The sequence below is a fragment of the Arvicanthis niloticus genome, chromosome 1, assembly GCF_011762505.2.
Source record: "Arvicanthis niloticus isolate mArvNil1 chromosome 1, mArvNil1.pat.X, whole genome shotgun sequence".
Classification (NCBI taxonomy): Eukaryota; Metazoa; Chordata; class Mammalia; order Rodentia; family Muridae; genus Arvicanthis; species Arvicanthis niloticus.
Window position 1 is genome coordinate 70,233,687 of NC_047658.1, and position 13,018 is coordinate 70,246,704.

The following is a 13,018-nucleotide window of genomic DNA, read 5'->3' on the forward strand; positions in this document are numbered from 1 at the left end:
CTGAGATTCAAACCCATTTGTCTAACTCCATAGCCTGTGTTCCTTCTACAGCACAACACTGTCCTAGATGGCATATCTCTGCATTGGACTTAATTCTTTGAGAGGCTTATGGTGGCCATATCTCCTGAGCCTTCATTTCTTCTTCATTGTAAAGCCTTCATCATGCCTGAAATCCCTCCACAGTTCTTGGGAGAATTGAAATCATCTTAATATGGACAAGCAAAGAACAGGACCTTACTCCTGTTCATATCCAGGCAGTTTCAGGTCACTTCTCTGGAAGATCCTGCAGCATCCAGAGAGGTCTTTCTGCAACAGATAAACTTTCCTAGATGGCAAGTCTGTCACCCTTTCCAGGGGGAGGGAGGTTCTTCCTATCCTCCACATTCTCCGCTTCTTATGCAGCCTGGGGGAAACTGCTATCTAGAAACAAGTCTGTTATAGAACTGCAATATGTACAACTTTGCACAAATTCTTAGTGGTAATTTCAACTAACATTTCTATCCAACAGAGTTTCAGTTCCTGCATTCAGCTTATGGTAGGAGAGCTATTTTTCCTCATCTGTATTATGGCCTATGAATGTGTTATATTGTAACAATGGTAGATTCCCTTTCCTTTCCTCCCCAAATCCCATCTCCTAGGCTTGGGCTCCCCCAGGTGGCCTAGCAGCAGTTCCTATAGCATGCAGGAACATGTCTGATGGTGCAAAATCATGGGTTGGAGACACACGTGAACCATTCCCATAGGGCAGCAATGAAGGATCATGGCACTAAAAGGAGTTTCACACTCTAACCTGGCTGCCTGATTCAAACAAATGAAGGAAAATTCTAAGACCTGTGTGTGGCTCCTCTGTTGGCTTAATGGTAGGCTCTGAGGAGCCCCTTGATTATGCCTATTAGTCAGATGGCCCCAGGATCAGATTCTCCATTGCCATTAGCAGTCTGACTTGTTTGAAGACCTGGTTGACTTTAGATACAGTCTGTTGCCTTCATCCAGATCTTGAGCTCTGGCCTCACTTTTGGAGCATTTTTCTGGATGATGAGCCATATGGGCCAAGTGTGCCAGTGGGTGAGAGATCCGAGTTGAGTTTTCTGGGCAGTGTGGACTCCAGGCCCAAGGCACCACAGGAACTTGTGGGCACCTGTGAGGGTCCCAGCAGTATAACTTGACTAGGTCCTTCTTGTCGTAGACAGTAAGGGACCATAGGAGAGACTTGCCACCTTTACCACACTCACCTGGGCTGCTTAGGATGTTTTTGTAAAATCTTTGAATGTTTTCTCAACCTTTAATCTTACTGTTGGAAAGTGAATTTTTTTTTTTATACATGGCACATCTTTCAGAAGATGAGCTGTGAAATTTCTTTTGCTACTGCTGTGGGCTGTGTGATCTTGGGCAACTTGCTAATGTCCCCAGGCCATAAAGTTTTTCATGTCACATGATTTCAAGGTCCTTTTAAATGCCAACATTCCATTCTCTTGTAATTTTTATTATTCTAATAGTGCTAGCTACAGAACAGTTTCACTTACCATTTATGTGAGGCTGCTTTTTATTTGTTGCAGAGTATGTGAACTCAAACAAATGTCCCTAGAAAGTTAGAGAAGGCTCCATGCTTCTGCCCCCTTCTGATTAGAACAGCAGTTCTCAACCTGTGCTGGAGTTTCACAGGGGTCACCTAGGGCCATCAGAAAACACAGATATATACATTATAATTCAAAATAGTGAAATTACAGTTATGAAGTAACAATGAAATGGTTTTTATGATTGGGGTCACTACAACATTAGAGATAATATTAACAGGTTACAGCATTAGGAAGGTTGAGAACCTCTGAATTAGAACATCTAAGATGAGAAGTGTGGATGGAGTGATTTACACAGTGTTCTGTGCCAGGCCCTACATTGGCCCTGTGAAGATCCAAAGACCAGTAAGACACGCTCCCTGTTCTCTAGACACTCACAATTTATTTCGGAAACATTCAACCAGGGACAGGACCCTCTAAGACTCACAGGAACTGGGATAGTCAGTTATATGGGATGATGTGATCAGAGAGTGGGCAGAGGAAAGACTTCGTAATAGATCGATTCTTTAGCTCGTGATTGATTACTTAATACATGTGTGCCAGGTGGAGTGTGGACAGAGAGATGCCGAGAGAGCTAGTAGAATAAACCAAGCCATGCAGAGTAAAGCTCCTTGGCAGACTCTGAGCGTAATGAGCAGTCTGTGCACAATGGTGTGGATTGGAGGCCGAGATGATTAGAGAGAGAATCGAGGGAGACTTGTGAGTCAGAAGAAGTGAGTGGTTGAGAAGTAGGACCAGGCTATTCAACCTCGAGGCCCGCCCTATCTTCCAGAATATCACCTCTAGCCAAAGACCAAGTATTTAGACTTGTCAGCCAATGTAAGATATTTCAGTTCAAACCACCGGTATTAGATCAGGGGAGTCTTGAGTGCAAAGAGTTGACTCTATAGCCTATGGGTAACAGAGAACCATGGAATGTTTTTAAGAGACCAGTGTGGCTGTTGCTTGGAGGTTAGAAGAGAAAACTTAAACTTAAACAGATCCAGAGCATTAAAAAGCAGTTGAAGTGGCTAAGTAAGAGATTAGAGCTTGAATTGGAGTTGGCCACAACTGTAGGGCTGGACGCATAGGGACGCCAGAACTAGAAACCATCAAGACCTATGATATTATCAGTACTGTGAAGCAACCGGAGTGATTAGTACTGCCAGCTTACAATACAACAAAACGGAAGCTTAGACAATTAAGTGACTTGCCCAAGGTCTCGCAGCTAGTAAGTGGCAGAGCCCAGGCTAGATCTCATTTCCTAACTCAGTACATGGTTCAGGATAATGGTCCCTTGCTGCCTCTCTTTGTAAATGTGCTTAACAGATTGTTCTAGTGTCAGAGGGCATGAGGGTCCCAAATCCAAGAAGTGAACAACTCAGCAGCTAGATCTTGCAGACTCATAGGCCTCCACATGGTTTTGCTTTGTTTTTATTTTTCTCCTCTCTGTCCTTTTTTACACATCTATAGTAATTACATAAAGTCTTAAGTGAATGGCTTAATAATGTTTGCACGTGATACACCTGTTGTTAATGATCACTTAATTCAAAAGATAAAACATTTTTAGGAAGTAGTTCCCTTTTGGCACCCCAAAACAGGGCTGCCTGACAGAGAGCTCTTTCTACTGCTATGCTGCCAAGAGTCTCAGCTGGCATTGGTTTCATCCAGCAGCTGAGCTGTGCATTGCTACCACCATCAGAAAGGATTTCGGTAGAGCTGTAAAGAGATATAGATGCATACAGTTAATGAGGAGGTTAAGTTAACTGTTAAAAACTTATTTTCATTTAGTTTTCACATGTATCTAATTTTTTAAAATTATTAACTCTTCAAGCATTAAAGAAAAATACAGAAAATGCTGTTTGTTTTCTGTATAATAAAACCAGAAGAAACATCTGGTTCATTTGTAAAATGTAAAGTTTAGCCTAAGTGATTGCTTAGGAAAGATAATCAATGACACAATGACACTTGCTTCTTTCCTGATTGATCTGCAACATTATTTCACTGTGACATGCTGTCTTGTTCACTCCCTGGTTGCTGTGTGGCTGAGTTGCATCCCCAGTAGACCGTAAGTACCCTGTGTGCAGTGACGTAACCCACGTGTGTCCCTGTCCACCGTGGCACTCCCCTCAGTGTGAGTGCAGTTAGGTCTCAATACTCTGTGGCTGATTTTGATTTAACTTCAGTTGTCACACAGTCCTTCAGGCAACTGTCAGACTTGGCTTATAATGAAAATTATAACTATGCCCCACTCAGAAGAAGAAGAAGGAAAAAAAGCCAGAACAGAACAAATCAGGACCTTTAAATTCTCCAAATTGTTATGGCCAAATTGAGACCCTTTGGTTCTTGGTAGAGGCCCATTGAGCTCTTTAGGGCATGGGATTGCTCTATTTGACTTCTCAGAGCTGCATCTTTGACACAGCAGTAATTTGTTTGTGGATAGTTGTGGCCTCCAGCCACACTGAATGTCAATCCCTGAATTTGGAGACATTGTGATGAGATTTTTGACACTAATTGGATCCTTTATTGATTCCTTTCATATTAGCATCCCACCCCCTGGAAATAGACACCCAAGCTGTTTATTTAAAGCAGATCCCCTATGCAGAAGCTCCGCACTGTCCTGGCTGTCTTGAAAGGGCTCTGGGCTCTGCATGGAGTTGTGCTGTCTCCATTTTTCTTGCCAGATTCTCCTTTTAGTGTCACTCTCCTGCCCATGATTTCCTTCTCATTCCTCAGCATTTGCTGTATATATCGCGGGCCATTAATGCAAGCAGTCAGCCTATGGAGCTACATTCTGATTCTAGTTCAGAAAAACCCAGCAGAATCCACAACCTTCCCTAGCCATTATAACTCTGTGATAGAAGGAACAGAGACGTTAGTTGTAAACCAGGCAGCAAAGACACTGTAGAATCTCTGGAGTTGCAAACGGTGTAGGAATCTATAGGACCAGCATACTTTCTCATTTTGCTTCCCTGCCTTTCCTTACCCACTTATTAAAATATTTCAGGTCATCTGATTGTTGACAGTCCAGACCCCTTACTGTAAATATACTTTAGAACACTCTGTGTCCAAAACTCCCAACATCTTATTAGAATAAAAATGATATCATAAAGAAAAAATTAATCATTTATTAACCTTAAAATAGAAATTTGGATCAAAAATGTGTCTCCTGGTGTTTGAAAGGATCTTTCTTTCTTTCTTTCTTTCTTTCTTTCTTTCTTTCTTCCTTCCTTCCTTCCTTCCTCCCTTCCTTCCTTCCTTCCTTCTTTTCTTCCTTCCTTTCTCCTTACCTCCTCTCTCTCTCTCTCTTTCTCTCTCTCTCTCTCTCTCTCTCTCTCTCTCTCTCTCTCTCTCTCTCCTTTCTCTCCTTTTCTCTTTCTTCCTTCTTTTTTATAAAGGCATTTTCCTCCTATTTCCTCTCTCCTTCCCCTCAGGATACCATGACGGTAAGTTATTGAGTCATTCCCTACTTCTAGAACACTTAATGAAATTTCTCAAGCTGAGCTGTGAGCTATCCTGGAAAGTCTCTACAGATCTCAAACTAATTTCTGTAACATACTACATACCTACCCCAATTTTGGCATTTATTTTCATGATGGCCAAAGGATCATCTCTAAGAACATCCAGTACCACCTATTAGGAGATATTCAGTCATATGCAAGAAGTATGTCTGTCTGATCATGGCTCTTATGCAGAAGAAGTTAGCAAGGAGTGCCCAATGCATGGCTGATAGCAGAGCCACTGTGCTCAGGCCTTGAGGCTGCTATGCAGAACTCAGTCCGTTAGAGACGCTGTCCCAGAAGAGATGCTGTCCCAGGGAGGCTCATCTAAAATGGCAGTTATTTGTCTGTTTCTCTTTGGATACAATTCACACTTATAAACCATACCTCAGATAATTTTTTTAATTTTTTAAAAGACTTAGTTAATTTGGCCCACCACACTGTCAAAGACTTCCAGGTTGCTTCATGTTAATGAGAAGGTGGTAGAGGGATATACCCTAAGTCTTAGACCAGAAGGGCAGGTGGAAAATGTAATATTCCAGGGCATCTTCATGGTTATCATAGGTCGAAAAATCCAGAGTCTTAGTATTCAAGTGTAGGTTTTCCTTGGAATTATGTCATTTGGAAGCTCACTTCAGCATTCCTTCCAACCTACTCTCCCATCTCAAAAAGGCTGACTCATTCTGTGTGTCTGAGCAGGCTCCTTGAGTTATGTTTCTGTCTAGCACAAGACCCTTGCTTTTGTGTCTGTAATTGGTGATGCCCACTTCTTATTTCTGCCTAACGCCATTCTTGTGTCTTCCCTTAAGCCACTCTGCTGATGAAACAAGCCTGGCCACAGAACTCATCTTCCTGTGGCACTGAAGGCACCTTCCACCTCCCAGTGGACACCGGGACTGAGAACCGAACTTACCAAGCATCCTCTGCGGCTTTCAGTAAATACAGCCTGTCTCCTCCTATCCTTGTTCCCCTTGGTTGGGACTGATTTGTTTGTAGCAAGAAAGGAAAGGGGATTTTTTTTAAAGTAACATTTTAAATGTAAACACTGTTTTAAGAGGTTCTCCCTTCTACTCAGGCAAGAAAATTGGACTTTGACATTCAAAAAAATTGATCATCTTTGACCATGCCTTTAGCTTTAGGATACTATCCCACAGCAGTGAGAGGGGAACATTGCTGGGCCAAGAACTTGGATTTGTGAGAGACTGTTACTGAATTTTAGGGGAAAGGACCAGGGCCTATTTGAAGGCCTCGTGTATCTTTGAACAGAGGCGGCTCTTCTCATCCACTGGATTTCTTGACTTTAGCACTATTGGCATCTGGGCCAGATAAGTTCTTTCCTATGTGTGGTAGGATGTTTAGTAGTATGTACAGCCTCTCTCTGTTAGAGATCAGAAACAGCACCATTGTCACACCCAAAATATTTCTAGATATGGCTCAGTATTCCTCTGGAAAAGAAAAGTGTCTTCTGTATAGGAAACATTGCCCTAGTTCATGTAAGCTACACTATGGGAACATGATATGACATGGACAGAAGTCAGCAGTCAAGATTGGTCATGTTCATCCTGAGGCTCAGTGGGGTAACTGATGTCACCTTTGCAGCTGATTAGTAACACAAATGATTCCAGTGAGGACCCTCATTTAGAAAGTATGAAGTAGAAGAGCTTGTGCCTGTGGCAACTGTCAGCCTTGGGAATGGTTAACTTTGGATATGAGGAGCACTCGTGTCTGAATTTATGTCAGCAGGCCCTGGACAGGCCCTTACTTAGGATGTTGTAGGAAAGTAGCTTAGTAGGTAGGCTAAGAAAATTCATTGACTTTGTTTTCTTTTCCTTTAAATATCCAATGTCATTGCTTCTCAGCTTTTTGGTTGAGATCAAGTGTAAAACATCCAGTGTTGGAGCTAGAGAGATGCCTCAGCAGTTAAGAGCACTTGGCTGCTTTTTTCAAAGGATCTAGGTTCAATTCCCAGCACCTGCATGGCAGGTCACAACCACCAGTAACTCCAGTTTCAGGTGACTTAGTATCCTTTTCTGACCTCTTTGTGTATTAGGCATGAATGTGGGGCACGTAAAATAAAAACAAATCTTTAAAAATAAATAAATTAAATATCCAGTGTTAAGCCTGGCATGGTGGCATATGCCTGAAATCCTACCACTCAGGAGGCAGAGGCAGATGGATCTCTCTGTAAGATAATACCTAGCCTGGTCTATATAATGATTTCTAGGCCAGCCAAGACTACATGGTAAGCCCTTGTCTTTAACAAAACAAACAATAACAAACATCATTTCTCACTGTTGTCATTGTCCTTACCTGTCAGCATTTACTGACTCAGCGTGGCATACCTTTTTGTAGATTCTGCTTTCAGAATTAGCCCCTCATTCAATCAAAATTATAGTCCTATGATGTTTGGATGGACTTTCATCCCTTTTTGAAAGCAGAATTTCAGAAAGGTAATATGTCCGATGTTGTATAATATGTTGTTAATATGGCAGCACGGCTGTAAAAAAGATAACTTTTGAGCTAGGACTTTATTCCTGATCCTTCATGACGCTGGTTTTACTCTTTCAAAAAATGAATGAGGTGAGCATGGTAGCTTAGCACCTGTAATCCCAGCATGCATGAGGCTGAAGCAAAAATATCATAAGTTCAAGTCCAAGCTAGGACACATAGCAAGTTTTAAGTCACCCTGAGCTACACAGTGAGACTTGATCTCAAAAAGAGATGAGATGAGAGGAAGGGCAGCAGAGGGGAGTCTTTCCAGGTGCTTCAAGTAGAACTGAATGAACATATGTAAAGTATAATGTAAATTGACTTGTACACTCTCCACAATGTAGATGAATAAAGGCACAGTTACTACAGTGCAGCAGAAAGAGGCCTAAGGTGCAAGTACAGGACTCTAGACTTGATCCTATACAACTCTGGATAATTCATAGCTATGATTTGTTTATTAGTCTCTTGAACTGTATAATGGTGGCCTTGGGGCTCTCTCTTGGCAGTTATTACCTATATCCTTCCCATAAGACACCACCCCTTCTAGCTGCCCTCATCAGTAAGCTAGTCTTCAAGGCTTTCCTCACATGTCTTTAGAAATAGTGGACTCATTCCTTCCAGAGGTTGCCCTTCCTACAGCTAGGCGGTCTTACCTTCTGTGCTAAAATCTTCTAGAAGTCCAACAGAAATGTCCATAGTCACATGCTCTTCTCTCCTAGACAGGCTGTCAAGCACCAAAATATATCACTTTCAAGCAAGTGATACAGAAGTGGATGTAATTTTTAAAATGGATTTGAGATTGACTGGCTGACTGACTCATGCATGCTCACAAAGGCTCCTCCAAGCATTCAGATTTTGTTGCTTTTACATTCAGGGCACTTTGACAAATTCATACCAATACATGCTAAAGCCTGTTCATAATTAAGTACCCCTCTTACTTATTCAGTGCTTTATTGTTTTAACTACCAACAAGGAGACATAGAGGTCAAAGCAAGATTCAGACATACAGTGTTTTGTCCAGACTTTGTCCAGATGTAAAAGTCTGATGATCAATAAACCAATTAGTGTAAAAGGTATCCTTGATATGAAGATCAATGTCTTTGAATGTAGGTGGGGCTCTACAACTGAAAAAGATTTATGACAGTGAAGCAGAGTTAAGAGAGGGTTACAAAGGCTTTATCTTGCTAGTGCACACCATGTCTTTATATTCTCCCACTTGATAAAGCCTAAAACTATAGCGAGGAACCGGAGACAAACAGCAGGCAGGCATCATGAACAAAACCTCTTTATAAGGCAGAACTGGCAGTTCTAGTAGCAGAACTCCTTTGTCTCATGCACAACACTGCCTTTAGTGAAATGGGGATACAAAGGCCAATATAACAGATGCCCAAGATTGTACTGTAGAGATGGTTAACTCAGAAACAGCTCTACCCAAGACAACATCAGCCCTGAACTCTGGAGCCAACTCTATGACTATAAATATGCCATGTGATTTTGGAAAAATTACTGGATTTCTAAGTTACAGGTTCTTCCTCTGAAAGGGAGCAGGTTGAATGTAAGCCTCAAATGTCTTTTAAGGGTATAGCATCCCAAAGTTCCCGTTCTGTGACCTTCAGATTTAGCATTCATTTCAAAGTAGCTAGGCCTTCAGACAATCAGTTTGTCTAAATTTACTTGAGTAAAAATCCATGAGATGATTTTCTAATAAGCCCAAAAACTTCTTTTACTTAGATATACAAAGTATAAACCCTAACTTTTATGATATCTAAGCCTGAGATAGTAGCCCTACATTTTCAGTGTTCCCCAGGATGTGGACAGGATATAGATGATGTCCTCATAGAAGTCTACTGAAATACACAGGACTTAGAATATCAGCATCAGAAATACCCTCTGAAAGGATCTAGTCCAAATGAAGATACTCCTGAAGCAGGACTGACTGGAAAGTATCACAAGAAAAATGCCTGAGCTTGCATGGTTTCTGCAGCCTCAGGGAAGATGCCCCTGCCCCTGAGGGTAACCTTGAGATGCATTGTAGCTACTGAGTGCTTCTTTATGAGGTCACTTTCTGCTTAGCATCTCTATCTATGAAGTTCTCATCTTAGAGATTTCCAAAATCCCCTCCAGTTCTGTGGTTTTGCTTCCCATCCCAAACTTCTAGAGATGCAAAGCAAGCTATAGCCAGCCTTTCTTTGACTGCCAAGGGTATTTAGATACTGATTTGTATTCTGAGTGTGTGTGTCTTGTTTTATAACATGAAGGTGGAACATTCTTCTACAAGGTTATTCTTAGATGTATAAACCAAATTCTACTGCAGTCTCTTAGACTCTTTTGATTCTTTGCAGAGGGGCAACCCTGATACTTTGTAATGTGACTGCTTTTGTTGCTTAGATGGGGTGGTACACCTTCCCTGGGAAAGCTAGAAATTCCAGAGCATGTTCTCTAGTCACATAAAAGAAAGCTGCCTTCATTGTTGGCTTGTTAAAGAATTGTAAAATTTTAGAATCTTAGCACTCTGGAACTTGTGTTCCAAGTTGAGCTGACCTAATCACAGTCCAGCTTTTGCCTCTTGTAGTTTCTGAGAGCAGTCTGTGCTTGTGTGACTGAGGAGAAGACACTTCCTATATCTCTGTACACTGAGAGATAAAGTAAGAGCTAGCCTATATGCACTTGTCAGTCATTCAGTTAGTTGGTCCTCATGCTGCTTGTAACTGCTACTCTGGAGGTAGCACTTAGAGACAGGTGGCTTCTGGTTCATGGTGACCTGTATAGAAAAGACAATTAATTCTGGCAGGATTCTCCACATCTTGGTTTTGGCTTTTGTTTTTGGGTGTCTTTTTTGTTTTTTAGTTTGCTGTATGGAGATCATAGTTTTGTCAAAGTTCTGCCCCTGAAGCTTCATCCCTAGCACCTTCACAGCTGGTTTGTTTGTTTGTTTGTTTGTTTGTGTAACCTTTAAATTAAAGGTCAGTAAACTTGTTTATAAAGAACCAAATAATAGATACTTTAGATTCAAAGGTCGCATGGTCTCTGTAACTACCATTTTGGTAGGAATAGTTGGTCCACCCTGGTGGTTGGCATAAGCCTATGATCCTAGCTACTGGGGAGGTTGGAGTAAGAAGATTGAGAGTTTTAGGCTAGACTTAGTCATAAAGTGAGTTCAATCCCAGCCCGACCAATCTATTAAGGTTCTATTTTAAAATAAGATTAAAAAGAGGGCTGGGATATAGCCCAGGGGTAGAGTACATGCCTATTATGTGAGAAGCCCTAGGTACACATGTGCATGCACACACACAGAGAGAGAGAGAGAGAGAGAGAGAGAGAGAGAGAGAGAGAGAGAGAGAGAGAGAGAGAGAGAGAATGATTGTCACACACTCTATAGTAAAACAAATTTGAAAAGTAAAGTTTTGTATATATCCTATCTTAGAAATTCACTATTTATTAAAGACTTCTTCTTTTCCCTCCTAAAACTGAGATCTAGAGATTTGGCATTGTTTAGCCAAGATTGGAGGAAAGCTAGACCTAAGTCCACATCTCTTCTCTTCCAACAAAAACCTGCTCCACCCTGTACCTTCCCCATTCCTGCTCCTTTTTCTAGGAAAGGCTGTATGGAGCTAACAGAGTCTTTGGTAAGTGTCTTATCTGCCAAAGTTAAAGCCCAGAAAAGTCTAGGAATGGCAGCCAGATACGACTAGGGTAAAGACAGTATCTCCCCAGTGGGGCTCTAAAGCTAAGGCTCCCATAGAAGAACTTGGAGTCTTTAGAGTCCCCAAAAGACCTGCTTCACTCAACCTCTGGGTTCTCTGCATAGAAGAGAGATCAGTGAGGGCCCTTGCTGATCCCCAGGCTCATAGGGTGATTCTTAAGAAGACAGTCATGCTGATCTAAGTTATTCCATGAACATAAGCTCTTACTTAAGATGACAAAAGGCAGCAGTGTGACAGCTCTGTAAATGGCTCTGGGCCTGACTTCTGAGCCTCGCTTTGTCCATCCTTTTGAGTTACGAACATAGCATGGGTTCTAGGTCAATGTGTGTCTGTCTAATTCCTAACTTCAGGTGTTTGGTGCAGGGGTGGCCCTTCTCCAAGCCATAGGGAAGAAGGGAAAGGCCAGCTCTACAGAACAAAGTTTTCAACATCCTAGAAGATAACCACCTTTGAATGGTGGTTTTTAATGGGGTTTTTACTTTCAGACTTGATGAAGAAGGGACTATTATTGTTATAGCCTATATAAGGGGGGGGGACACTCTTAGGTTATACATGTGAAACCAGCTTGGGTATCATAGTGAGTCTCTGAGTAAAAAAAAAAAAAACAAAAAACAAAGGGGTTAGGAAAGAATGGGGGAAGCAAGATAGAGAAAGATAAAACCAGCAGAAGATGTCCTGAGATGCTGAGTAAGAAGCCAGAATGAGAACAGAGCAATAAAAAATGAGGGAGTAGGGGCTGTCTCTAAGTGTATGCCTGCCTTTCCATACAGGCAACTCAGAACCCCAGGCTGTCTGTCAGCTGGAAGGGCCCCAGAGAGATTGTTTGCGCTTCTTTTTTGGATGAGAACCCTGGAACCCAGAGAACTAAAACATACCCAAATTATACTTGTACCCCATGGGCACGAGGACTGAGGGAGCTGCCTAGGGCCAGGACTCTGATCTGGGGCCAGGGTAGAACCCTGATCTCTTGTCTGTCCTATCTGTGTTTCCAGCTGGATTCAACCTATGCTTGTTTGAGGAATTGTTACTGGGACCTGCTGCCTTCAAGCAGTGCTATTCTACCAACTAACCAGACGTCTCTTTTATTGCCTTGGTACAGGATATACTGCAGGGACACCATACAAGGTCCCACCGACCCAGAGTAATACTGCTCCACCCCCTTACTCCCCATCACCCAACCCCTATCAGACGGCCATGTATCCAATCAGAAGTGCCTATCCCCAGCAGAATCTGTATGCCCAGGTAGGTACACATGGAGGACCTCTTCTTCAGGAGTCTCCAGCCAGGATGGGGTGGCATGGGATGAAGAAGAAAAAACAGAGTTAATGGGCCTGGCCAGCTATTACTGTAGTGTCACTGAAGCAATATTCCTGTAAGACTGCCTATTCTGCCTTACTCCCAAAGGGTGAGATGTGACGTCCTTAGGTTAACAGAACCCCAAATGTCAGAGGCATTAGAAATCATCTAGCATAAGTCCTCTGTTGAACAAGTCAGGAAGCTGAGACTGTAATGGAGGAAGCCTTGTCTAAGGTCTCACAGTGAGTTATTGGCTGGGTAAGGCTGTGTTATCACATGTCTTGACCTCCCCTCTTACACTTTCCTTTCTTTTATAAAATCTATGAACAAAGTAGGAAAGAATACGTGTGTGTGTGTGCGTGCACACACACACACGCGCGCGCGCTAATCACATACACATATATATTTTTATTTTTCTTTATGTGTGCTACAAGCCGTCTGTGACCTGAGGTGAGTCATTTTGTCACTTTTTAGT

The 13,018-nt window shown here is 42.1% G+C and overlaps 1 protein-coding gene across 2 annotated transcripts in view; it reads left to right on the plus strand.

Annotated features, from left to right (window-relative positions):
* The window catches only part of Fam168a (family with sequence similarity 168 member A), a 142,123-nt gene that overhangs the window by 120,170 nt on the left and 8,935 nt on the right, over positions 1-13,018 (plus strand). The window contains exons 4-6 of one of the 2 annotated variants that reach the window (XM_034499022.2): positions 509-535; positions 5,863-5,988; positions 12,347-12,489. In XM_034499022.2, coding sequence (XP_034354913.1) covers positions 509-535; positions 5,863-5,988; positions 12,347-12,489 — 296 coding nt within the window. The remainder of the gene's footprint in view (positions 1-508; positions 536-5,862; positions 5,989-12,346; positions 12,490-13,018) is intronic. The other variant, XM_034499029.2, reaches the window with a different exon arrangement.